This window comes from Aythya marila, assembly GCF_965140915.1.
Source record: "Aythya marila genome assembly, chromosome: 15".
Taxonomy (NCBI): Eukaryota; Metazoa; Chordata; class Aves; order Anseriformes; family Anatidae; genus Aythya; species Aythya marila.
In genome coordinates, this window is record NC_139056.1 from 13115702 (window position 1) to 13140972 (window position 25271).

Here is a 25271-nt window from a genome sequence, read left to right on the forward strand (position 1 = left end):
ACTCCCCCCAGGAATAAAAGGTGTTTCTTTTTCTGAGATTGCTAACATCATTTTGACATGATCAGTTCTTTGGTAAGGGTTTTTCCTGTGCTGGTCTAAGCTCTAGCACGACTCTAAATTCCTGTCAAGTCCTATGTAGGCACTTTATTTTCATGCTGTATTTCATTTGGTCTGAAGTCAGCTGGGAAGAGGTCTATGCTAAACACTAAACACATTCACACAGAAGCTTGGGCCATCTGAACAAACAGATGCAAATTAACCAGGGCAGCTCTCTTCCCATACACAGAGCTCTCCTACTTAGCATTTCTGTCTGACGCAGGGCTATTATTCCTCCCTCTCTCCCCCCTGCCAGACCTTCATCTCTATTCCGTTCACTGCCCCATCGGCTGGAGGCTGAGCCCAGTGCGGGAGCACAAACGAGGCTGACAGACCACGGCTGTGGGTGTGGGGGAGAGATGGAGGTGGATGGACAAGGAGGCGGTGAGCAAAGCAGAAAGCTGCCAGGCAGCTCGTCTCCCCTAGAGAACAGCGTTTGTGTGACGGCTGTCTTTTGGCGGACACTCCGGGGGATCTCCAAGGCTGCTTCACTTCAAAGCCAGGCTTGGAGCTGTGAGCTAGAACTACTCACATCCTCTGCAGATTGGCACTGGAGGGAAAACCTTTGGCGGAAAAAAAAAAGAAAAAAAAAAAAGAAAAAAGAAACAACACAGAACAAGAAGCAAGCATTCTCACACACATTGATTATTAACTTAAAAGGGGGAAGTACACACGCATTCCTCTCCCTGCCTTAACAAGGCAAAACCCCATTCCTTTTGCTCTTCTCTGCTCCATAAGTCACCCACCGAAGGGGAACGGGAGCTGTGCTGGCCCCAGGAGCTGCCTTCCCCTGCTGGGGGCACGCTGTGTCCCTCCAGCTATTTATAGATGGAGCTCAAGAGGCTGATGGCTTTCAAGCCCTGTAATAGCAGCACAGGGAAGGCTGGCCCTCTCCTCCCACAGTTCACTCAGGCCGCAGCACTGATAACGCTCCCTACAGCTCGCAGGGCCATGGCCACACTCAGATTTCCCCCACCTAAAAATATCTTTGAATTAACAACTGCAAAGGACAGGAAAGCAGGTAGGTCCAGTTCAGCTGGGGGGTGAGAGAGGCTATTTGCCTCAGCGGAGCTAATAATTAGGGCTTTCCACAGTGCTTGCCCTGTGCACTTTGAAGGCAAGAGGACCCAAAACCCCGCAACGCGGTTTTGGGGTAGGTAGGGAGAGAATCAGAGGAAGACATCCAAGAAAAGCTTGAGATTTACTCGTGAAAGTTCAAAAGATTTTGCTTAAATTCAGCCGAATGCAGGACACACAAGCAACTCCACCTGAGCATGATTCAGGCAGGGAGAAAAAGGGAATTTGACTTCAGGAATGGTGATGGCAGCTCCTGGCAGCTCCTTTTCCAGGCTGTGCACCCTGGCTCAGCGCAGCAGGGCCGCTGCTGCCGCCCTCTCCTGGTGCCTCCGAGGGGCTCTCGGCCACAGCATCCTGCCCTGTAGCAGAAATTCCCCGAGCAAATCCTACCGGAATTACAAACCCGCGTACCGCCCCACGCTTGCTCATGCGTTGCTGTAACAGATTTACTATTTTAAGCAAGAGATTACTTTTTTGTTTGCTCTTGCTTGATTCCGTAGTGAATCATGAGGCTGAACTTTCGAAACTTTCCCCAAAGACACCATAAACTCAGGATGACAATACAGCCTGAGGGAGAGAGACAGACGGCTTTCTGTCATAAAGTCCAAAGGCAACACGGAGCAGGGGAGGCACAGACCCAACCTGCACTGCTGCAGAAGTCACAGATGGGAAACTCTCTGTGTGACACTCGCTTTATAGACCTGTGTTAGCTCTGCTGTGAGAGCACCAACGCCTGCTGTAGAGCTGTCACTTACTACTAACAGATATTTTTCATACTGCCAGTGACAGAACCACCACTTATCAGCTCTGTGTGTCCCAAAGAAAGAAGTAAATGAGAAGGGCCATTCACCTACCTGTGTGGCAGCTCAGCGGGGCCTGCAGGCCGGGCGCTGCCTTGCAGTGCCAGGCAGAAAGAAAATGGCTGTTACATGTCCACGTCCTTTGGCAGGTGGAGGCGAGGAAGGGGTCCGAGTGCTGCTGGTCCCTGGGAATACGAAGGTTGTGGTGCCCAGGAGCTTCTGGTCAGGCTCCCAACACCAGCACACGGAGCTGTAGCAACTGTCCAGAGCCAGCAGTACTCAAGCACAGGGAGAGAAACACAGGGGAGTAATAATACTTCACCCTTGCATTACAAAGCCTACACCAGTGTGAGCGAGGACCCTCTCCTTTCTCCCCCGTGGGCAGCCTGGTTTGCAGAGAGGAACATGACTGGCCAGGGCTACACAGAAAAATGAAGGTGGTAACCAGGACTAAAGCACAAAGGGGCCATTCCTATTCTTACCTGCAGGTACTGGTGTTGTAGTGGGGCAGAAAACAGCTGACAGAATAAAAAAAACATATCAAAGGTAAGCCTCTAAATAAGATACCCTGCATTTTAAGCAGCAGCCATACTATCAAATAAAGCAGGTTTCTGAGGAGATCCTTCTACACAGAGAAGTGTGGGAACAGCAACATAACTTGCAGCTAATAAACTGCTGACTTGTGGGCCAGGAAGAGTTTCACCACAGGGTAGGAGGTGGGCAGGAGAACCTAGGTGTAACATTAAGCAGCCCCTCAGTTCGTTGAGCCTCCTGCAGGAAGATGAGCAACAAAAGGAGCAGGGCACCAGGACAGGGATGAAGGCAGGTCACTGGGAAGAGAAGGATCAGCAGCAGCCTCCCTCACAGCCCCAGCAAAGCAGCGCCTTCAGCCCCTGCCTCCTGACAGGGCATCTTGCTGCCCTGACAGGATGATCTAGAAAGGAACCCTGCACGTTACCTCGCTGCTGCCTTCAGGAGATGCCCAACTTATTTTGAAGCAACTTCTGAGGTCCATAATCCCTGACAGAGTAGAAAGCACAGCCGTTTAATAGCTTTACGAGCTCATAAAGACAAAGATCTTTTTTCAAGAATAAATTGGCAAAACATTCTGTTCTTACTCTTAAGAAGTTGCTGTAACTGAAGGTAGCAGGGACACAACACATCTGCCACGGGGTGAAAGAAAACCTTTTCTTTTCTCCTAGTTACAGGTAAAATTGCTTGTAACTGATTGCAAAGGTGGGAGAGAAGCCAGTGCGTTCCGCAGATGTTTCATCAGCAATACCCAGCCCTTTGTGATTTAGCAGCAGATGTGACCACCTCCCTCTCCTAATAATGGTGCTTTTAGCTGAAGTTCATTTCTGCTGTGCAAAATTAAGCCTTTAAAGCTACTTGTAAAAATCTCTGAATACTCTTCCTAACTTCTTTCCTTAACACCATGCGGCTTCACAAGATGCCAGTCAGTCTTAAGGAAAATGGGAAGAAACGTGGTAATTTTTGTTAGTAACTGTATAAAACTTCTTCCCAAGCCTACAGAATAGTCAGATACAAGACAGGAGCTGGAAACCACAGGGATTTACTTTATTTCCTCAGTCTCTCCTTCAAGAAACTGTAATGAATACTAAGTACATAAGGGGGCCTACAGGAAAAATGAAGGGCTTTTACTGGGGAGTTGAGTGATAAGACGGGAAGTAATGGTTTTAAGCTAAAGGAGTGTAGATGTAGTTTAGATATGCAGAAGAAATACTTTACTGTGAGGGTGGTGAGGCACTGGCACAGGCTGCCCAGAGAAATTGTGGCTGCCCCATCCCTGGAAGTGCTCAAGGCCAGGCCGGATGGGGCTTTGGGCAACCTGGGCTGGCGGTAGGCATCCCTGCCCACGGCAGGGGGGTGGAATTAGAGGATCCTTCAGGTCCCTTACAGCCCAAACTTTCTCTACACTCTATCTTTTAAGGCTGTAATTCACTGGAATATTTCTTCCCGGAAAAGGGACGATTTGCCTTCACAGAGCCAACAAAAGAGGTCACATGGAGCCATGCTGCTGCTGAGGGTCTCAAACTAGGAAGAATGTGATCACACCTGGGAACCTCTTACAAGCTGGTAACAAATCTGCCATTCACTTGCTCTCGTTTTCAGGGATGTCGACCACTGGCAAAACACACTGTCACCTGAAAGTGCTCAGCACCTCCAGGGGAAAAAAGGCAGCCATTCCCAGAAGCCTGATGTAGCTGAGGACCTAACATTCCCAGTGATTAGTGAAAGGACAAACATTGCTCTATAGACTTTCAAATTGTGCACCTGCCAATGAAATTGATTGGGCATTAACAGTTCACACAAGAAACAATTACGATTTGCCACAAAAATCTGTCAGCTGTGACCTTTCAGAGTAGAAGCATGAAAGGTTAACAGCATTCCTAAGAACTGGAGCTCAAATTCTGGCAGACTTAGCTGATACCACAACGGCAATCCTGTGCAACAGGGATGCTGAGAACTCCTCAAAGGTCAACGGTTCTGCACCGTAGCACAAGGATACCACAGCACACAAGCAAGGAAGTCCAAGAGGGGACTGGCACCAGAAAAAGAAGCAAGGATAGTTCCTATGGCTATTATCAGATACTACACAGCGGAAGAGAAATCTCCAGCAGGTATTACCAGCTCAAGCCTAATTGTCTTCTCTTGCTGAGCTTAAAATACATACACACAAACTCAAGCTGTGTCTCCCCTTCCCATCAGTCCTAATGTCTAAAACATTTACTGAAACGTCACAGATGAATGAGTTGGAAGTTTTTTATAGGTTAATGTTTCACCACCCTTCAATTCCTGGACACATTCAGGAAGAATTATTCAGACCAGAACCGGGGAGGTGGGAGATGCATAAAGATTAGAGAACAACGTTTTATTGCATGACAGCTGTAGTTCCATGCAGCCCGTGCTGTAATTTATTCAAAAAGCAGCTTTTTGCAGAAATTTTTTCAAGGCAATAGTCATTCTCTAGACTCTGTTGAAAGATAAAAGCCATGAAAAACAGTATAACAAGTCAAGTTTTAATAGATTTATAAAATTCATATATACAAAACAGTAAACTAAGTCACCAAAGCTATAAAATACACTTTTTACACATCACAATATAATTTTATCTAGTACACAGTTTTCATAAATTGAAACTATTACAGCAAGTAGCTGCTTCTATTGTGGATGCTGTTTTGGTGCTATAAAGACACTTATGTGAGCAGTCTGGAACTGTGCTTTTAATTTATGCATTTTTTTTTAACCTTCTTTAATTTGTCATTGTTTCTAAAGTACTTTCCTGTGATTGTTAGAGAATTAAGGCTAAACTCAGGCCTTTCTTGCCCAATGCAGTGAACTGGTTTAAACAAAAAAAGATATTGCATAGTATGTGTGTTACAATGCATAGGCACCACAGAGCAAGTAAATTGCAGAATAAAAAGATAACATTAATTGGCTTCCTAGCTACATGATTGTGTCACGAGATAACTTGGTGTTTTGTCAGTTTGCTTTCATATATATTGATTCCATAAACAAGACAACTCATCACAAGAGCAATAAATACTAGCCATTTTGTTAAGTGGAGTCTCCAGAAATACTGCTTAACATGGATCATCAATTCAAGCTCATTACACATCCCAGATAACTTAACCTGTACATCGGAAAAACGCTCATTATCCTAAAGACCGTTAATGGCTTCGGTGTGAGCGGGAGTTTGAACACGTCTTCAAACCTATAACCACCGAGCATGCTTCCCAAGTCTTGTGAACTACCAAAAAGACCATTCCTCTTCCACGTCCCCCTTCTCCCTGCTGTCTGCTGCCAGCCTTTGTGCCCAACCACCCACACATAAGCTCAGCACAAAAGACTGACGGGAGGTACAAGCAGAGCAGCAGTGCCATTCCAAAATCTGTTCCTTCCCTCAGAAGAATCTCTCCATTAGGTCCCACTTATGAAAAAAGTTTTCTCTCCATCAATTGTAGTTTTTATTCCAATAACGGAAACAGTATCTTATCTAGCCATTCCCCTGAAATGCTTCTCGTGCTCTGGTATCTTGAAGAAAGGTTAAGTAGCTGTTAGGAGTAAGATGCACTATCTGGCCAGAGATCTGCATCCCATATTTTAGCAGGAACTGAGTTTTAGCACCCAGTTATGAGCAGATGAAGAGAGATTTACAGCGGAAGGGTGTGCAGCTGCAGCAGAGCCAGCCTTGCCAGCCTGCTGCTGTTAATTCACAGCCAATAGCTCTCTGGAGTCACTCAAACCTTTTGGGGTCAATGCAGATGGCATTTCTTTTCAACACAGTCAGTCTTCAAGCACCATCAGCTTTTGGGATCTGTTTAGGAAGTCGCTCCTCTCTCCTGCTCCCTTCCAACATACTTTGGCTTTTTACCAGAATGCCTACCTTGGAAGTCAGTGCTGCTCTTTTTTTTTTTTCACTCCGTGATTAATTTCATGCCGGACAGAAGACATGACCTTTGGGCATATGCCAAGAGCTAGGCTGCGATACAGTTTGTCAAGCCAGGCACAGAACCGCTAGCACTGACAACCCAGTATGTCCACACTCCCCACCCAGTAAGACAACAAGCATATCAACACACAAACAAACTTCAATACCGCTTTCCAAACGTTGTTAGGAAGACAAAAGCTTAAAGAGTCCAGCTAAATTGCTCAGGCACCAAGATGAGTGAAGTGAGAGCATCACCTGGTTAGCACAACAGCAGTTTCAGCTCTGAACATCCTGGCTTTGGTCAATTCCATCTATGTAAATAAATTAGTGTCAAAACAAAGAAGTGCCCACTTCACAGCACAGAGATCACCCCAGCTAGTTACAAAACAGGTAATATTAAGAAGCACTACGTTTTGTATTGTCTTGCCAATTACTTCCTCAGTAGGCTAGACAGCCCTCATCTAGAAGTGCGTGGAGTCGGTATTAATCCAGCCCAGATCTGGCCCAGGCGATGCCGGTTTTCACGATTCCTGAAATCTGTTATAGGCTCGTTTACAAAAGTAGGCATAGATGTTTTATGGCTGCTGCTAAAACACCCTACCCACCACTTCCCGTGTTACAGAAGTAAAGAAGAGCGTACTGAGGTAAAGCGTTGGCAGTGCTATGTTAAATCCCTGACTACCCCATGTGTTTTTATACTAGAAAAATGTTATAGAAAAAGGCTACTACTGAACCCATCGGAACCCAAGAGAGGTCTCATGATGAGAGGTCTGGTTTGCAGGACAAGCTGCACTGTAGGGAGGTATTATTACATATCTCGTTTTTTGCCTCAAGCTGGCATGCATCAAATTGTCCATCAACCAAAAGTACTCCTGAAAATTTGATAAGAAAAATCGTGTGTTCAAACACACTGCTTGAAAATCAAAAGGGAGCTTTTACAGAATTCCTTGAGTTCTATCCAGCACAATAGGTTCTTCAGAACTGAAAAGGTAAATTCACAGAAAAGGCTGCAAAACACGAAGTTATTATCCAGAATACAGCCACCTAAAGAAGGCAAAGGGCATGTTTTCTAAAGTGATCTTCTGAGGAAGGCTGCCAGTTTCTTCAGTGGTTCCATGTCTATTCTTTTAATTTCTTTCTCTCTCTTTTTTTTTTTTCTTTTTTTTTTTCCCCCCACTAACCAGGACTACTGAATACCTGGGTAGCATTTCAAACGGAAAGTTTTTCATATCAAAACCTATTTCAAGTGTCCCAGGGGAACAAAATTTTAGTCTGTAGTGCCACATGCAGATGAGCTCTTCCTACACCATTTCATTATTATTTTTTAATTAGTGTACATTTCTCCACTCTGCTTGGTTCAGGCATTAGTAAGCTCAGAAAGTCAAAATGGATGCCTTTAGGAGCTCCTTCAAGCTTGTAACATGACTAGTTCTAGGTTTGATGCAGCAATATATTCAGTTTTTTAAAACACTATTATCATGTCAAATACTCTATGCTGCCATACCAAACAGAGTAAGTTCAATTCTTCATATGAAACTCAAAGCATCTTTGAGTTGTAGTGTGAAGCTGAGTGGCCAGTAATTTCTGTAATCAACACTAGGAACTATTTAATTGCTTTAAAGTGATAACTGCCTATTAAACATGTCATTTATAGAAATTACTCCTACTCTTCCTTATTAAATTCCAATTCACTGTCATCTGGTATTGCCATCTCAGAATTGTTCAGAAAGTGACAGCACTGCAATTTGTTAGCTTAAAAATAAATACAAAGTACTGCTTGATGAAATACTCCCATTTAGTGAGTTTTTCTACTTAAACTGCACGATTACGTAAGTTTCTCCTGCAGGCACAAGCTGCCAGCACTTCCTCTCTTTGTCCTTGCAAGAGACAACCCATTTGCAACACCCCGTCACTGGTCACTGACCTGTAGCATCAGAGAATGGACAGCATTTTTTTTTTTTTTTTTTTTTTAAAGTAGCTGTTCAAGGTCTCCATCTGATTATCATCCTGCTAGTGACCTATTTCCTGACTAGCCAAATGAACAATAACCCTATAAAGTTAACACAAAAAGATGTTCTCTCCAGCTGTGTTTACCTGCAAAGTTCTCCAGGATGTCACTTAAAGTTTTTTTTTTTTTTTCTTGTGAAAGGACTACGCAACTGATCAAGCCTGTCCTGAGATGTTTGTACAACTTAAGCTACCTACATTCTGCTTTAGTAATTAACTGATTTACCATAACATGATTTTCTGGCTTTATTATACTACAACTTAGCTTGAAAAACAAAAACAAAATACCTCAGTTGTGCAAGAAGTAGTGTCTATATTTAGCAAAGAAATTTACCTGCCACCTGAAAAATAATCCTTTTCACTCACAGTCCAAATCCTTCACAAGTTTGAGAAGGGCTTCACTTTTGCATGAAGAGTCTCCTGATCTTGGGTTCCTGGTACAAACCAATGCTATCAAACCCAAGTTACACACAAAAGAGCCTACTGAGCCAAACCACTGATTTTCATCCGCAGTCTAGAGCATCATGCTTAGTTAGGCCCATTTTGTCAAGAGAAGGAAGAAAGGCAATAATGGGCAACAGGTGAGCAAACTGGTTCCCTAGAACTCTGATTTATTGTGCAAAACTGCTGCTTCATACAAAAAATCACTAGCAAGACTGACAGCTCAATATGAGATAACTCATGCTGTTTCTTTTCCAGGTGCAGATCAAGCTACTTAAAGTATATGTTGCATTATTAGCTCTGTTTAGAGTTCTAAACCCATACGGTGACTATGGATACAAAACCATGGATGACCACGGAAAGAAAAACAGAACAGGAAATTCCACACTATGCCTCCCAGGTAAAACTACAGTAGATTCAGACATAAAACTGAGGTAATTCTTGAGAAAAAAAATAGAGTTGAAAGGGAATGCTTAACTCATTTGAGAAAACAAGCATCATTTTAGCCCATCTAGAAAACTTAGTGAAAGAATAAAGCTCACAGCAGACTAGGAAATAAAATCAAGTCAACCTAGACGTCAGGTCAGCCCATGACTGCCTCCTATTTTCCCAGTGTCTCGTGTGAAGTGGAAACCACTATCAGGATCTCCAAGAAAAAATAAAAGCATTGGCATAATCTTCATCTTCAGCCAAACAAATGGGCTAGCTTAGACAAATGAGCCTTATACAAAGAGTAAACTTATTTGCACCAACCAAGGTTACAGCATTTACCTTTTCAAATGTAATAAACTTACGAGCTCTCCCATCTGACTACCAGTCACATGGGATTTTTCCCCTTCAAGGCTAAAAATGAATAAACATTTAAAAGACAGACTTGGTCCTGGCACAAAATAAGACTTGTAACAAGGAAGCTAATTCCTGTTTAAGTTTGCTTAAATTTAAATTGGATTTTCCTGTCTGTAACTTTTCACTGCTTCTTACCTCAACACTGCGTTATGTAACGCCAACATAGCCACATCTTTTCCACTCTGAAGTTTGCACACACAAAAAAGACTGCTGCATTAGGAAGCTACACAAAAATACCGATACAACATCTGCAAGCTTCAGAGGGGAAGAAAGATTCCAGATTTTATCCAAATTAAAATCCTGTTCCGTTGTCCTTTCATGTTTTTTAGACCACATTTCCCATGGGATCACCAGCTGAAGTAAAACGTTGCTTGTTTTGACATGCCATTGCAGTCTCAGTGGGGATTAAGAACTCCAGAGAATCTGCTGCCTTTGTATGGGTACAAACAGCCCTTCAGGTTTTATTCTTGGATAAAAACCATAACAAAAATTAAACAGTAAACTACCTTTGAGAATTATCTAAAGAAGAGCACTACAGTGCTGAGATAAAAGGCAGGTTGTAAGTTTGTCCATGTACCCCACTGTTACAGAAAAGACCTGATATGTCTGTACACAAAAAAGGCACCTGATAGTTATACAGATTGAGAGAGCTAGGAAATTAACAGTTCATATCAACGCTATTCATAGCCTCTTGCAATTTTACGCACAAACCGTTGCCCAAAAGGGGCAACTCCAACCTTGACTGTATTCAGAACTACATGTGCATTACTACAGGCTAGAGATCCCATTAAGACACAGATTAGGGGCTAATTTTACAGCAAGGTTTTGCTGCCCAAATCCATCAGTGCAGCTGTAAAACTGGGATCTCTAGGGTGTTTGGACTTCCTATACAGTCAACTGTTGGGAACTAATCAAGCAGCTGCTGTACTACCAAAGCCTTTGCGTAAGAGTTTAATCAGTTCCAAACTTCCGAATATAGATAAAGCTCTGCCATGTGAGATACCGAACCTTCACAAGTACTGCCAAACCGCAGGTGTGAGCACAGTGCTGAATTTCCACCAAGTACATCTCACTTGAGCACCCCCTGTTCAGAGACAGGGTCAGGTGCTCTAGGACAGGCTGCTTCACCAAGGAAATCAGTTTCCCCATGATGTAATACCCTTTACACATAGTGCAAAAATAAACCCTTCTCCAGCAAGGCCTCAACTTCCCATCCAATTTACTCCAACATGGGTTTCCTTATACAGTTTCAGACTTTTGCTTCAGGATACTCATGCAAAACCTTCAGACAAGAGCTGTGCATCCACCTTAATTAGTGGATTCCAGACCCTTGGCAAAACTGAATATGCATACAAGATCTGGTTATATTCCTAGGGTTAAGAACGCAACTTCCATTAACATTCTCCAAGACAGCTACCAATCTCATTATATTTAGGTTAGTTTGATCAATTCAGCACCTCCAAACTACAGAAAAGGCAGTTTGTATGACTGGTGTCTCTGAAAAATAAGCATATTCATTTAAAACATAGTGTCTTCCATACATGGTTTGTCAGAGATTTTGTTTTCTAGGAAGGCAGAAGGTGGTTGTGTTATTCAGCATTCCAAACTAGGCACAGAACCTACAACGGCCATGTTTCAGTAGTGTTTCTAGTCCAAATGATTCAGTAGCTAACATCAACATTTGATTCCTTCGGCCTATAGCTCCTCTGTTTGGACTGGCTAGTTTACAGCATTCCTGAGCCAAGTAAGTAGCATGGGTCCTACACCACATGCAAGGGCCATAAAGAAAGGATAAAAACTTCGATCTAACCCTCCAGCAAATTTTAACAAGACATGGACTGCTCTCCTTCACTGCAACATAATATCCTTCAGATTCTCTTGAAGGATCGTGTCCTTCACAGCATGAAACACAAAGCGGATGTTTTCAGTGTCTATGGCAGTGGTGAAGTGATGGAAGAGCGGCTTACTACGGTTTCTCCTCTTTCTGTCAAAGCACTGCACCAGGTAACGTTGAACATCTTCTAGCCTGTGAGGGTCCCCCTTGAAGTCCGAGAAATACTTCTTAATGCTGACAGTCTTTACCTTCTCTACAAGAAGATCCATCTTGTTGAGGAATAGGATAATAGAAACATTAAAGAAAAGCTTGTTATTGACTATTGTCTCAAAGATATTCATGGACTCCACAAGTCTATTTGTGCGCCTGTCTTCCATGAGAACCTGATCATATTCACTGGAGGAGACCATAAACAAAATTGAAGTTATTCCATCAAAGCACTGGAACCACTTTTGACGCTGAGATCTCTGTCCACCTACATCCACCATCTTGAAAGGTATTTTTTTAATGATGAAATCATGCTCTACTATCCCCTTGGTGGCTTTTCTAGCCAGCAAAATATCTTGTTTGCTGGGGAAATAATTCTGCAAAAGAAAGGAGAAGAGTATCAAAAAAAATCCTTCAAAAATGCTGGTTAATTCTTCCAGGTTCACAGTCCCTGACCAGTGAGCAAAGCAACACGTTCTATTGCAGGATGTGGCACAGCCCACTGCTGTAGCAATTTGTTCTTCACAAGCTTATTACAGTTACTATTTTGGAAAAATCACCTCTTTTCTTTCTTCTACAAATCTGACAGATGTTTTCATTACTCATTTTGAATTCTACAGTTGTAAATTTTTGTTAGGGTTTCATTCTGTTTTTAGTAGTACCAACCATCAGATTACAATTAAAAGGGAACGAGATCCAGAGACTACACAGGGCTGACAAAGCGTGCACAAATGCAGCTTTCATAAGCAACATTCATCTGTCAAAAAACACTGATTAAATGCTAAGCTTCAGTTTCACAAAGCTCGAGTTCACTATTCCTGAAGAACTTTGATTGAGTTATTTAATGTTTATTATTAAGTCATTCATCACAGCATACCAAGGCTTTCATCCTTGAGCACTTCTGGTACAGAAAGAAGAGTTATGTCTTACCAGCTGACCAATCCGATCCAGGTTATCCAGGAAGTATTTCACTGATTCACCCTAGAGAAAAGAAAAGAGATGGAAACTTAGTGTACTTCTAGGATAGCAAATCCAAATCGAACTTTCCAACATTGAGGTCTAACATAGCTGTATCACAAATAGTAGTTTGGACTACATCCTGATATGCTTAAGGAGCTGCAACAATAGAAATACCCCATTGCTTAACTCACATAAACTGCTGATAACGAAGCAGAGCTACTATAATTTGCTACTGACGAGTAGGTGAGCTAGTATTTATTCTAAATAGTTCTGTTACTAGTAGAAAAAACAAAGTTGCACAGAATTTTGAAAGTGTTCAAAGCTATCTAGTAGATCTTTACAATGAAAAGGAAGCGTTATCAAAGGCAGTTCTTTGCTTTGGATTAAAGTAGTTTTTTTCCCTTGTACTATCAAGGCAGTTAAATGACACCAGGTGGGAGTAAAAATAAACACCTTCATTAGAAACCAATGTATTCTGCTTGAAATTCATAACAGTGAACAAAAGCATATGCTAGACTAGTTGGCGTATCTTTAGTAAAAGTGAAAGATTCAAGTCACCTAAGATTCATAATAATTCACAATCATGAAGGATGTTCTCTTCTCCAAACCCTTTTAGGCTCAAGGGTTTCAATAACAGATTTGCTGATCTCATACAAGACCCCTTAGCAGTTATATTGAAAAGAATAAGCAATGTTTTACAAAGAAGATGTATTTTTGTCAACTTTTTATCTTTTTAAGAAGCTTGCCTGTTTATTACACTCGAATCAAGTGAGTGCTACTCTGCACCGACAAAACTGACAGTAGGTGCCTTCACTATGTTACTAACTTAGGATGAGAACATTCTCAAAATATCATCTCACAGATTCCAACAGCAATATAAATCCTTAAACCGAACATTCTCCTCCATACCATAGGCCTGAGACAGAGGAACAAAATTATTTCCCTCCAGTACAACTTCAAACAGATGCCAGCACAACAGTTTATTCTGAAGTATCAGACTGGAGATCAGAGGATTCAGTGTACTGCACGAGGACATAATTTCAGCATCAGGCAAAGACAAAAAGGAGCTGCAACTTACTATTTCCTAACATTTAAAACTGGAAGCATCTTCTCATAAAGGAGAGAAAACATACATATTTGCAAAAAGCTACATGTATCACAAAAGATATTAAGGCATTAAAAAAAGGACTTTTTCCAGGGGTGGGGGCAAGTTTGTAAAGAACAATTGCTCTAAGAGCTTCCTTACAATCATGAATTTTCATAAGGTGAAAGTAATTTCCTGTATTTTTTGGCACTCTTTGGGATCAGAAGAGATATCACAGACTGCATGAATACGAAAAAGGTCTTCCTGTACAGCATTAGTCATATTTAGGAGATGGGAGAGCCCAAACGGAAAAGGTCACTAAAGCTTAAAAAAAATAAATCCTTCTATCTATTGTGTTTTGTCCTGCACAATGCTTTTAGATGTGCAACAAGATGGCAAACAGGCTGTCTCTAATGCAACTAGTTCCTCTTTTTCCAACCAGTTACTTTAAGAGTCCTTGCCTTGCTCATACACCCTCCCACGCTGGGAACAGGAAACAGCTGTATGCACGTAAACTGCTGCGACACACAAGCAAATTTACCTGATTTATGGCCTGCGCCTCCCCTGCTTCCTGCCTCACACACTGATCAATTTAACGTTTTGCACATTTACAAGAGAAAATCTAGTTCTTGAAAAATACACATTTATTTATTTAGTGATTTAAGGAAACTAGACTTTGCCATTTTCCTATGAAGCTCTGCGTAATGTTGTAATTACGCCAAATAATTAATTCTGAGAAATTTTAAGCAGTAATTACAAAATACTTGGATAGCTGGGTAACCAAGTCGGACTGTCAAACAGGTGTGCTCAACATATGATGGGACTGACAGCTCTGAACAAGTCTGAGTATTCTCTTCCAGCACAGAATTCAAAGATCCTCAGTATTTCAGTCAAAATATCTGTTTCCAGTCAAAACAACAAAACCCCCAAAAGCTCCAGAGGGTTCAGAGTTAAGAATAGCTCACAACATTAAAGCACACAAACCTGAAAAGAAAGAAAAAGCTGAACAAAACACAAACACTGAGAATCCCCTACTCTCAAGATGATTCCCCGATTAAAGCTCTAACACAGGAACATAGCAGCATGGGGTCAGTTCCTGCTCAAAGGCTTCTTCTGTAACCTTTTTTCTACATTTTATCAGATTCACAGAAAAGCTGGTTGCTTCTGAGGAGCTGGGGTGTGGGGGGACACTTCAGTTCATCAGGCTGGCAGAGCAGAACAACTACATACGGCGCCAACTGATGTGAGCAATAACACAGATTACTTAAAATGAGGGAAATAAAAAAAACCTTCATGTTTTATGACTGTTTTATGTTAATATTTTTCACCATAACAATTGTATTAACTGAACAATCATTTAGCTTTTAATTTTTTCCTTATCATCCAGAGGAAATAGAAAGCAATGTTAATTGGATCTAAAAGTTAAAGTTATTTAGCTTCCTATCCAGCTGTACTTGAACACAATTTTGAGTGCCATCAATATTATTCAGAGTATGCTTCCATGCTTTGGGTATTATATACATACATTTGTAAAGGGTGTGTGTATATATAAAGTACACATACAGTTTAAGAATAGGTCATCAGGGCAGGTTTTTCATTCAGTACAAATTAATACAGAAACCAAAAAGTACCAGCAGCCCCTCGCATGTTGAACTATTTTTCTCGTGTGGCCACTGATGAACAGCAACCTGTTCTGGCTTTTTCAGCACAAGCTCGTAGAGATTCTCCAAAGTCACCCAACCAGTCAACTGCACTCCAGAGCTGGCTCAGCACTTCCTTTTCCACATCGCAGCCAGTTATTTCTGCTTCACCAGCACAACTTGCCTTAGAAGCAGCAGCAAATATAGCAGCTCATATTTGCAATTAACTCTGATATTAAAGACATCTTTATATAGATTGACTATTTCAACGTATTTTAAAGGTCCTACTGAAATAGTTGAATGGTTTTTCAAGCGCTGCAATATATTTTGAACTATGCTTGCAGGCAGCAAAACAGAAATCAAGCAATATAACCTTTATACTATTCATACTGTATTTAAATACCTAAGGAAACACATCCCATGATGCATCTTTTAAAAAAATCACACAAATTAAGTCCAGGACAGCTCTAACAGGCTGGAAAATTGTAGCAGCTCAGAAAAACTTCCTGAAGATCAACCACCTTCATAGAAGTTTTTCTAGCCTCTGGCTTTTCAAGGAAGACTCAAATCTTGTATTCCACTGCTGGAGTACTACCACCTTTGAAAGAAACAATTTAAGAATATTCATACATAGTGTTTTTGAAATCTGAAAGGCATCATTTCATTTCAGCTGACGTGGCATTATGCGTGTTAGTGAAGCATGTCAGTGCTGGGATTTTGTTACTTTTTACCTGATGATCTAGTAGTGCATTTCACATTTCAGAAGTTTTATCAACAAATCCTGAGATATGTACCAACAGCAAAATAAATGACGGCCACCTGCTAGCTTTTTTCCCCCCCTTGACAATTAATCAAGATGTCAAAACGCTGTCATCCATCTTTGCTCAGTACTGTCTGGGACGAATACGCTCTGCGTTATGAAATGTACGCAATTCAGATACTCCTTTTTAGTACACAAGAGCACAGCACAGACTCTAAGCCTTTCTTAACTTCTTGGTCACCACACAAGAGTTACCACAAATGCTCGGATGATTCATTCTCCCACTGCTAATCTCTTCTCCCTCTGCAACACATATCCTCTGAGTAACTGTTCTGCCAACTGGGACCAAGTGAAGGAATAAGGCTCCGTTCCCATTGTTCAGCAGGATGAGTCACTGCACATCTGGGAACTGGGGGAATCGAGAAACACAAACACAAGGCCTATAACAAGCCCACAAGCTCCACAGTGCAGCATCACCACTGGACTTCATTTTCTATTTCTATTTTTTTTTTTAAACTGCCTTATCTGCAGTATAAAGTTTGGTGAAGCAACAAAAATAGTACAATTTGCTTAAAGAGTGATTGGTCGAAGAGAAAGGGAGGAAAGGTAAAAGTGAAAACATTCTCACTTCCTGAAATAGTGCTCTAAAGCTCTTTTTATATTCTAGATTACTATGAACATGGCAAGTAAAATTCTCAAGGGACAGAAGTCGCAATATTAAGAAATATCTATTGCATTTACTTCTATATATTTTGAATTATACGAATATCATCTTAACTCCAAATAATTATAATACAAAATAACTAACTCAATTCAACTCCTCTGTCCCTTAAGGCTAGATTCATAACACACAGGAAATCTCCCCAAAGAAATACTAGAACAAAACTGGCATCACTTCCTTTGCTGCTCATGAGCCCTGTTGCATAAAACAAGTAGAAAACACTTGGGCAGAGTTCCCAAATAGTTTTCATTTCATGAAAATAAATGCACAATAGATTATATGCAGATCACTTTAAAATACACCCAGAAGCTCAGAAATAAGAAAAAAATGTTCTGCAAGGCCAGAATTTATCAACTTGTCGCTAACCCTCAGCCAGTTATTCAAAGTGACATTGGTTAGATCATTAATAATGAAACGTCCCATTGTCCAGTTCCCTAAAATACAGGCTCGTCTCAAACTTCTTCTGAAAAGCAGTTCCTTTAAATGCTAAAAGACTTGAAAAGCAGACCTTCTGTTCCAAATTGGCTTTTTTCCTTTCCTTGTCCCAAGGCCTTTTTGACATAATATTAATTTAGCCCTTCCTGATCATTCTGTCTCTAGCTGCTAAATTTAGAGCAGACAATTTAAGGTAGACCTGTCAGTCTTTGCTTGTTTCAGATGACGAATTAAACCACACAGGAAGGAAATGTTATACTTCAAGGAACATGTAATACAGATCTAACAGGACTCCCACAAATAGACACAGAGGAACAGATCCTGTAACTACTGCAAGCTGCATCGGAACCTGTGTAGTGGAAGCAATGGGGATCTGACTACAAGCACGGTGCTGTTTGCATCACACCCTCCATTTAGATGGTGTAAGATGTTCCAGCAGCACAGAGGAAATCCAGAAGAGCCCAGAAGCAAGTCTGGAAATCTCCCAGCCTTTAACCCTGGAGATGTCCAAGACATGCCTATATGGTTTAACTCTTTGGTGGTCTTGTGTGGAGTCAGGAGTTGGAGTCGATGATACTTGTGGGTCTCATCCAACCCTGGATATTCTGTGATGCTCTGAATAGGATGGATTTTAAGCACTGGTACATAATTTCATCCAAATTTGGCCTTTATATAAAGCACTGGCAAAGACACATACTACCAGAAAATGCAATGCTAATTTGCAAGTAATGTATTTGTTTTTCAGACAGATGCTGTCAACTCTTTTTTTTTTTTTTTTTTCCATATTTCCTGGTATTTCAATCACTTTCTGATTGTTAAGGGGCATTTTGTATAAAAACAATATATCCAAGGCAGATGCCCAAAGGAACAGCAAGGTTGCTAGCACAGAATTACAATAAAAGAATCAGGAGAGATTATGGAGACTGTTGAAGCAGCCACTTCTCTGGGTACTGAGATTAAAACCCCAAACCAGCAAAAAGAGATGCTGGAAATACTTTCCTTAGAGACACCTGCTGGACATAACGAGCAGGTTAACATCCTGTCACTATAATCCATACAACCCTTACAAGTAAACATGCAGACACAACTCCAGTTTACACAGCCTGGTTTGGTACAAGGGGAAGAGTAGTCCTTTAAAAACCCTGAAAAAACAAGTTGAAAATTCTCAGGAGGGACAACTACAGACAAATAACCCCGCTCATGAACAAATGACCTAAACGCTCATTCAGCAGGTTACTTCTGAATCTGTCCTTCTGTTCAGCCTCACTAGTAGCAGGGCATGGACTGACCACAGCCTAAACTCTCCCCTATTCTACAACAACAGTTGATGAATTCTAAAGCGTTATTTTCCAAGGAGACAAGCATGCCCGTGCTTGCTCAGAATTCACTCAGAAGGATGCTGAAGTAACCTAAATTGCCCTGAAATGCTGAAATGTTTATGGCTGTTCTTACCGTAATTCCCTTTTATAGATATTATCTACATCCTTTACAGGCACTGACCCTTAGTGACACAAGGCAAGCAGCATATTTCAATCAATCACCAATTCCAAGGCAGAGACTAACCACTTCTCGCTATTTAAGCCATACGTAACAGCAATATCAAATTTCTCTAACATTGCTTAACTTCCTCCTTAACAACAGCCTGAGCTACTGGCTCCCATCCAGTGCCTCCAGAGCTTATCCAAGTTGCTGCTATCTGCACCCTAGCTACAAAAAAGCACCGTTCGGTTCCAAGCTTTTAGAAAAAGCTACCTCTTCTTTCTGCTGTACTCGTACAGTGCGAGTATCAGATATTAGAAGTCTAAAAATATTTTTAAAATCCTTTATTTGTCAGCTCAGTACAAACAGGCAACGCAAAAATCTGCTCGCCTGTCCAAGTCAGGATGGCTTTCTATAAACTCATCCTGCTCTGAGATAGGACACGCCAGCCAAGCTGTATGCTTCACAGCCCATGAAAAAAAATATGTGATCAAATATTTATTTCGTTCCTCCCCAAAAGTCCAGGTTAATCTGAGCTCCCATATCATCGATAAGAACTGTGGGTCCCTGTGAGGGAAGTTTTAGAAGCACCCTTCACAGGAGCCCTTCACCACAAGCACTCCTCAACTCCTACATTCGTTAGCTTTTAGCTGCAATTGAGTACAGCACCTCTTTCTAGAAATGCAAGGAAAAAAGAAAATTTTTCCCTGAAACTCTAGGTGTTTCTGCTGCAGCAGGATGTAGAGGAGATAAATTACTCGATAGTATGTTAACAATTCTGTCCATTTGTCTCAAATATGCGCGCTAGTAAAAGTGCCTCAAGGAGGAAAGGAATTTTCTCTCAGACTAAGGCAGGCTCATCCCACACTCTCAGCTTCAGGAGACATTAGCACAAATCCCTGTCCTTCTGATTTTACTCCTACTTATTGCCTCCTCTTCACCGCTATCCCTGCTTCACAGACTTGCACTGACAGGAAGAAACGCAGGTGTGGACAGCCAAGCAACTCGTACTGGCCACCCACAAAACTAAGACTCAAACTAAGACGCACAGGTGCAAAACAATAGAGTTAAGTTATTGCTTTTTTCTTTTATTTATTTTTAAAAAAATTCTAGAGAAATCCTTATCTGGACTTGCACATTAGTGATTTAGCACTTCCTAGCACTCACTGACTAGCAGTTAGCAAGAAGCAGGGAACAGATATAAGGAGACATACACCTAATTCATGTGGAATAAACACAGTTATATTTAAACCATGATAAAAGCTTGACTGCCCGTATCCAACATCAGCTGTGTGCCCAGCTCACACACTCACCCTGGCACAAGCAGACGACAGACCTAGTCCCCAGCACCCCATGAAAGGATTCCTTCCTGTTTCCCTGCCAACTGTCCAAGCGACCACATTGTCTGGAGTTGCTGCAAGAACCCTTTCATCTCCAACACCGGAGGTTCTCCGTGAAGTTGAACTAATGCACGCCAACTCAACTTCTCATTCCAAGCACAGTCGGCTGAAACCCAGAAGGGAAGGCAACTGAAAGCAGCTAAAAGAAAATCCTGAGCAGTAGCTGGATAGATAGATCCAAGTTCCTGGTCAATCACTGGCAAGTTATCTCATTTATTCTCAGTGGGCAGCTGCCATGCAAAAATGTGCATTTGCAACAAATGCATAATTTAAAAGGAACTGGATGTTTCTACAATCATCAGGAGTGATGAACAATCCCATTAGGTGACCTTAGTCCCATGCTTTGTTTTCAGCAGCTCAGTATGCAGACTTGAACCTGCTCTGTTTACAGAAGACGTCTGCAGAACTAGAAAAAACGCTGACAGAAAAGCCTTAACTTACTAATTAATCTAGTCAGCAGTGCCGACTATCTGATCAAGACTAAATCACAAGTTTACCAGTGAGTTTCCCTTTCAAACCTTATCAGATAAAGGGATGGGAAATAAATATCTTAGATCTTGTGGGCTGAAAAAAACAGCTAACACCAGCCATGAGAGAATGTTGAGCTTGGACTTTTCCATGGCAGGCAGCCAGCTGGAAAGCTAAGCAACTTGAATGCATTTACAACAGGCATAACCTTGAGTATCGCACAGAAGGATGCTTCCTACTCCATTTCTACACCACAGCATTTGTTGCAAGGTGCCCTAATGCTCCACTTGCTGTAAAAACATCACCTCAGCCACGTTTTACTTAATTTTTCTGTATTTGTTGTTAAGGTAATTATAGGGATTGGAAAGAGTCGTAAAAAAAAAAAAAAAAAAAAAAAAGCTTTAAAAAGATTCTCTCATTTTTTGTGTATGTAACTAGGACATTTTTAGATACAGTGCAGATGAAAACGATGATCTCGCAAGACTAAGAAAGCTGCTCATTATTTGAAAGTTCCTTCAGTCTGATTTTCACCAAAAACGTAAAATGTTAAGTCTTAGTTACACTTCGGTGTGCTATTTAGCAATTTCCCTTAAAAGCAACTATGCAGATAGTAAAGTGCAGAAAAAGCACACTCCACTGTGCTTACATTATTTTCAAGTTTTATACCATGTGCACTACCTCAGCTCTCAGCAGGCTCAGCTACACAGAACACAGAACTTACAAGTCTTTGGGGAATTCCTCTCTAACCACTTTCTGCATCTGTATTTTCAGAAAAATTTTCATTTACCCTGGGAACAAGTAACCTCACCTTTTTCAATAACAGCTTGCTTTTGGTTAATTTTCTTTAATTCTACGAGACTGACAAATGTTTAACTACAAAATTCAACTTTTTTGCTTGCTTGCTTTCCCAGTGACTGCTCAAATCAGTGGAATTTCTCTCAGTACTGAGAAGCTACTCGGCATCTCAGTTCACCCACTTAATCGTGAGATGGGAATTCAGCAAGTGACTGCCTTCCCTATAGCCCCATCTCTCCTGCTCCAGTACCAGTCACAACAGCACATCTTGATCCCTCGAGTTGAGGGATGGTGAATCTCTCTGCCTCTGATGATCTGAAATAGAATTCAGTTTCTATTCACAATCTCAAGTTTTTTCTGTGATTTGATTTGCAGTTATTACCTCAGTATAGCATCTACTTACATCCAGTCATGATATATCCGTTCTTACAAATATATTCCCCCTAAATGAAGGTTGTCATGGTGGGAGAAGGGGACATTCTTCTAAATATGCACTTAAACATCTGCACCACTGATATTTTGGTAAGAGGGTTTCAAGTAACTTAAATTTATTACTTGATATCAGGACTTGTTCTCTTTCAAAATATTCAGGATGGCTTTTTCTGCATTTTTCACTCCATCCAACTCCACAAACTCACATTATTAATTTAGCTTATTAAGAATGGACTTACCTTAGCTGAAATCTATACCTACTCAGGTACTGATTCACTAAAGGATCAAACATCCTTGGGTGAACACTCACAAGATGAGGTGGGATTGCTAACTGCATGAACAATAGCTGTATTATTGACAAATCCATCCAATTTTCATATGCATTTACATCTTAGTTCTTTGACATAGCCCTTAATCCTTAAAAACTACTATCATGAAGTTCAGGCTTTTAGAAACCACTTGAGGGCTTTTTCGCTCCACGGAAAGTAATATTGAAGACCTGTATCAAATGGAAAGCTTTATTCTTACTCACCCTGAAGTGCATAAATGCATTTGCCTTATAAAAACCAAGTACTATAAGCATATTAAAACAAATCTAAAGTAAATTACTAATAATTGAAATAAGTGACTTGGAATAAGTAACTTACCTTCTCTCCTTAAGGCCTGATTTACATGTGCAAATTAATGAAACCACAGTGGGAACTGAAGTAGGTTTAACAAATTTCTAAAAGCAGCTGAGCAGACTAGACTATTGAAAAAAAATCCTGACTAAAGCCCTGGTCACATCCTACTGAGGTGCAGATGGGGAAGTTGCCCAGCCACATGCATAGCCATCTGAACTCCTTGCAACCTAGAACATATGTGCTGGATCAGGAGGACGATGACAGAAAAAGAGGACGCAGTAAGTTCTTCTCTTGCCTCCTGGCCAATAAATCCACACATAACATCATTATTAATTCAATACTGTACTCTGACCAAACCGAAAATAGATGGATCAAAGTCTTAAATTCACACAGAGACAGAATTAAATGTGAAAGAATTCAATCAATAAACCACCATTATTTTCAGCTAGATATTTTACTGAGTTTTCCTGACTAGAATTAAGTGAGTATCATGGAAAGCAAGTCAAATTAAGAGGCTTTGGGGGTGGGGTGAAGAGCAGACCTTCTAAGGACAAACACCAACAGTTTGTTCAGGAGTAAAGCCAAGTGAAGCACAAGTCTGCCACAGTCTGAACTGCAGGAATCCGTGTTGTATACAGAGGAGACATTTGAAAGGTGTCAATAAATTACTTTTCAGAGCAACATGTTTTCCACTTTCTCAAGCAGAAAATCTTGCATGATGTTTCCAAGAAGTTTTCTTCCCCTCCCTCAAATACTAAGTCAATAATAGAGCAAATTATGTTTACTCCACAGAGCTGCTTTAAGTAGAGCTTCAAACTAGTGAGAAGAAATCAGGCTGCCTTCTGCCTTTGTAATACAAAGCTTTCCCAGATAGTGCTGGTTCAGAAAAAGAGAAAAGTATTGAACCAAACTTATTCTTCCTCCTTTGAGGAGGCTACAGCTCTGCTCCTCCCATAGCTGTTCAATCGGCAGCTGGTCAGTTTGTGGCGCTATGGAACCCCAAGAGATCTTCTGCAGCATTATCACATTCAGATGCATCCTTAAGTCACTTAAGGTATGAAAACCTTCCACTGTTGCACAACTGTAATTTCACAGACTCAAAAAAAATACAACTCAAATACTATGTTTCCTCCCTCCCTCTGCTTACCTCCTTCTCTATGTTCAATACACGTGAAACTGAGCCTTGCCTTTGAATGTTACACAAACACTTGTGATACACTGATAACCTGGAGCACAAACATTTGAAAAAAATAAATGGCATCCTTGTGGAACTGACATCTTAATTTGGCCTCAGGAAGGTTTTATGAAGGAAAGGAACAATTGCCTGGAAGAAGTGCCAGCAGAGAAAGACCTTACCCTCATTCCCTGGCAGGCCTGATGTTAAACTTATGCTCAGATGTGACACCAGCTGCTTTGTCCATCCTCAACGCCCCAGCATGTCACTGCCTGAGCTGCGCTTACAATCAGTCCTACGGCTGCACCCTGCCTCAGATCAGCCTCCCAGACTACAGCACAGCTTCCAAAAAAAGTTATGCCAACAGAAACAAGAACACAGTGCAGGGCAGAACTCCCTCAACCACCATTTCCTATCACTCACCGTGACTGCTCTGTCACAGAACTACAGCCCACGTTAAGCTCAAGCCTTGCAGACATGCTGAGTGCAACACTCGGTGTTTTAAAGCACAGCAGGCCTGGGAGGGAGGGAGTAGGAAGAGGGGGAGATAACAGAAGAACAGCAGCTTGAAGAAAGTTGCTTTTTACAAGAAGTTGTTGCAAAAAGATTGAGGTTTGGATAGCTGGCATGAACACAAAATGGCAAGTTATCGTTATGTGATTATCCTACCTGCATTTTCCTTTTCAGCATTCTAGCAGGTCCCATCTTCTTAAGAAAAATAGACTTACTGAACGTAACATGTCACATTGACAGTGAATTAAGAACAACTTCAAATCTGCTCTCGTTTTACGAACATAAAAACCCAGGAAATATGACAGCGAGACTTCCTAGTTTTTAATGTTTCACTTATTTGTTCATCTGTGCTTGTTACTGTAAGCTATGTGGAATCAAGAAACCAGGACACTCAGGAAAGCTTTAAAGCACTCAATAATCCTTATTCTACCAAATTCAGTGGCCCCTTCGAGAAATCCAAGCCTTAACCTCTCTCTTTTTTTTTTTTTTTTTTTTTTCTCCTCTCAAGGCAATATCTTAGAGCATTTGGAAAGATACTGAAGTCACCCTTGCTCTCAGCCCTGAATTTAGGCAGAGAACAAGGTCCAGAACTAGTATGAAAAAGCAGAGCACCACACTTCTGAGTGCACAGTGAGTCAAGCCAGGGAGAAGGGTGTACAGAAAACTATTCACCTCTTCTTTTGCAGCACCTCCCAACACCCCAAACCAGCTGTAGGGACAGAAAAGCACAAACAGAGCACACAGGAGTAGCAGGAGCCCTCTTTCCCTCTTTTCTTTTACAGAGCTATGCTGGTTCTTGAAGAACTGTATGAAGCTTTAATATACCCAAACCTCTGAAAACCTGTGTCATGGGAACATGAATTCAGTCTCCACTTCAGCTAGATTTTCAAGATTAAAGGACTGAATCCCATCTGACAAGTGGAACCCTTCCATCAGAAGCAGCATTCTGTAATTGTTTTAGTCTCCAATGTAAACAATTAAATATTAACATACACTGCTGTATTATGCATGTATTTTGTTGTGACT

The 25271-nt window shown here is 41.2% G+C and overlaps 1 protein-coding gene across 1 annotated transcript in view; it reads right to left on the reverse strand.

Moving 5' to 3' along the window:
• Nucleotides 1-4993: 4993 nt before the first annotated feature.
• GNA12 (G protein subunit alpha 12) overlaps nt 4994-25271 on the reverse strand; it is a 42253-nt gene continuing 21975 nt past the window's right edge. The window contains exons 3-4 of the mRNA XM_082772517.1: nt 12692-12742; nt 4994-12138 (exon numbers count right to left, since the gene is read on the reverse strand). Of these exons, the coding sequence (XP_082628643.1) occupies nt 11569-12138; nt 12692-12742 (621 nt within the window). The 3' untranslated portion in view covers nt 4994-11568. The remainder of the gene's footprint in view (nt 12139-12691; nt 12743-25271) is intronic.